We start from the raw sequence: 1757 nt of genomic DNA on the forward strand, positions 1-1757 counted from the left end.
GGTGTCACCCTCCCAAATTTGGGGCGCCTCACCGTCAGGAGGTTGTGGGGCCAATCCATGAACCCGTGGAGGCCCCCGGAGCGCCGGACGAGCTCCGAGCCCTGCGGAGAGAGGAGAACGCGGGGGCTCGGGAAGGGGAATGTGGGAAGCGAGGGGGATTTTCTGGGAATTCTGATGGAATTTGGGAAAGGGAAATGGGGAAATTGAGGGGTTTTAACTCAAATTTCACGGAATTGAAGGGGTTTGGGGTTTATAGCGGAGCCTCGCTGGCAGCAGGGCAGGAAAGGCGCTCGGAAATCCCTCAAAAAAGCCGAGAAGGGACCGGGAGGGACCCGCGGAGCCCCCGGAGCCGCTCACCGGSCGCGTTCCCAGGTGGAAGGTGTTGCCGAGGCAGATGCGGCAGCCGAGCGCCGCCAGCTGCGCGGCCGTCAGGCCCTTGGCGGTGCCGCGGGTGCCCACGGGCATGAAGACGGGGCAGGGCACGTTCCCGTGCGGCAGCCGCAGCTCTCCGGCCCGGGCGCGGCTCCGCCCGCACTCGGCCACGATCCGCAGCACCGGCAGCGGCTCCGCCGTGGGCGCCGCCATCTTGAACGCGCCGGACCGGAAGAGGGCGCGGGGATGCCGGAAGTGACCGTTACCATGGCAACGCGGACGCCATGTTGGGCCTTGTGGGGTTGGGGAACGCCCGAGCCCGGGTACCCTCAAAGATAACCAGAAATAACCCAAACTCCACAGAGACCGCTCCAAACCCTGACAGGGCAGGGAGCGGAGCTAAATCCCGCTGTTCTCGGCCCTGGGGGGGTCACCAGCGCATCCTCGGGGATTGTCATCCCCGCGAGCGAACACGCGAGGCTCGGGAGGGGCGCGAAACACCGTAACACCTCATGAACGAGCGGGAATTGGTGACTGACAGCTCTGATTAATTGCCAGAGGGTTTTCTCTTCCCTCCGCTTCACTCTCTCGGCTGATTGGTCAGCCCGGTTGGAGTGACGGGCGCRCTGTCCAATGGGAAGGAGGGCGGGGAGGGAAAGGTGGGCGGGCTCTTGGGTGTGTTCCGGGCAGCGATTGGACRRCGCTCCSGAATGGAAGTTCTGTCCACCAATGAAATGGCAAAGTCGACTCTGGGGGGCGGGACCAAGTTACTGCTGCCTCAGCTGACACTGGAGCGCCACCTCCTATTGGCTGTGAGAAATGAGTGACGGGTCAGATGCCCAATAGAAAACGGACTTGGCTCCCGATCCCGCCCTCATTGGTGATTGACAGCGCGCTGCTCCTATCCGCTCTGGGCGCTCCCGTGACGGGCAGCTCAGCCGACCAATGGCAGCGCGCGCTGCGGGAGCGGGGCGGGCCCGGCGGTGCCGGATGAGGAGACTCTGAGGGGAAGTTTGGCCGCCGCCGCCGCCGCGGGCCCCGTGAGGAGGAGCCGCCGCCGGGAGCGCGGTCCCGGCACCTCCGCGCCGCCATGGGCAACCGGGGCATGGAGGAGCTCATCCCGCTGGTCAACAAGCTGCAGGACGCCTTCAGCTCCATCGGGCAGAGCTGCCACCTCGACCTGCCGCAGATCGCCGTGGTGGGCGGGCAGAGCGCCGGCAAGAGCTCGGTGCTCGAGAACTTCGTGGGCCGGTGAGCGGCGGGAGCGGCGCGGGAGGAGCGGCGGGAGCTGCGGGCGGCGCCGCGGGCGTAGAACGCGTTGGGGAATAGCGCCGGCGTAAGGGCGCGGCCGGCGGAGCTGCGCAAAGGCCGCGCAAACGGCGCAA

The 1757-nt window shown here is 66.8% G+C and overlaps 2 protein-coding genes across 2 annotated transcripts in view; one reads left to right on the forward strand and one right to left on the reverse strand.

Annotated features, from left to right (window-relative positions):
- The window catches only part of QTRT1 (queuine tRNA-ribosyltransferase catalytic subunit 1), a 2828-nt gene extending 2151 nt beyond the window's left edge, over positions 1-677 (reverse strand). Inside the window, exons 1-2 of the mRNA XM_057388610.1 lie at positions 358-677; positions 33-101 (exon numbers count right to left, since the gene is read on the reverse strand). Coding sequence (XP_057244593.1) covers positions 33-101; positions 358-585 — 297 coding nt within the window. The 5' untranslated portion in view covers positions 586-677. The remainder of the gene's footprint in view (positions 1-32; positions 102-357) is intronic.
- A 677-nt stretch (positions 678-1354) lies between these two features.
- LOC130587636 (dynamin-2-like) overlaps positions 1355-1757 on the forward strand; it is a gene marked incomplete at its 3' end in the record, with an annotated part of 7213 nt that continues 6810 nt past the window's right edge. The window contains exon 1 of the mRNA XM_057388612.1: positions 1355-1623. Within this exon, the coding sequence (XP_057244595.1) occupies positions 1463-1623 (161 nt within the window). The remainder of the gene's footprint in view (positions 1624-1757) is intronic.

This window comes from Malurus melanocephalus, unplaced genomic scaffold (assembly GCF_030028575.1).
Source record: "Malurus melanocephalus ecotype Western Australia unplaced genomic scaffold, MMel_1.1 scaffold_2175, whole genome shotgun sequence".
NCBI classification, from domain to species: Eukaryota; Metazoa; Chordata; class Aves; order Passeriformes; family Maluridae; genus Malurus; species Malurus melanocephalus.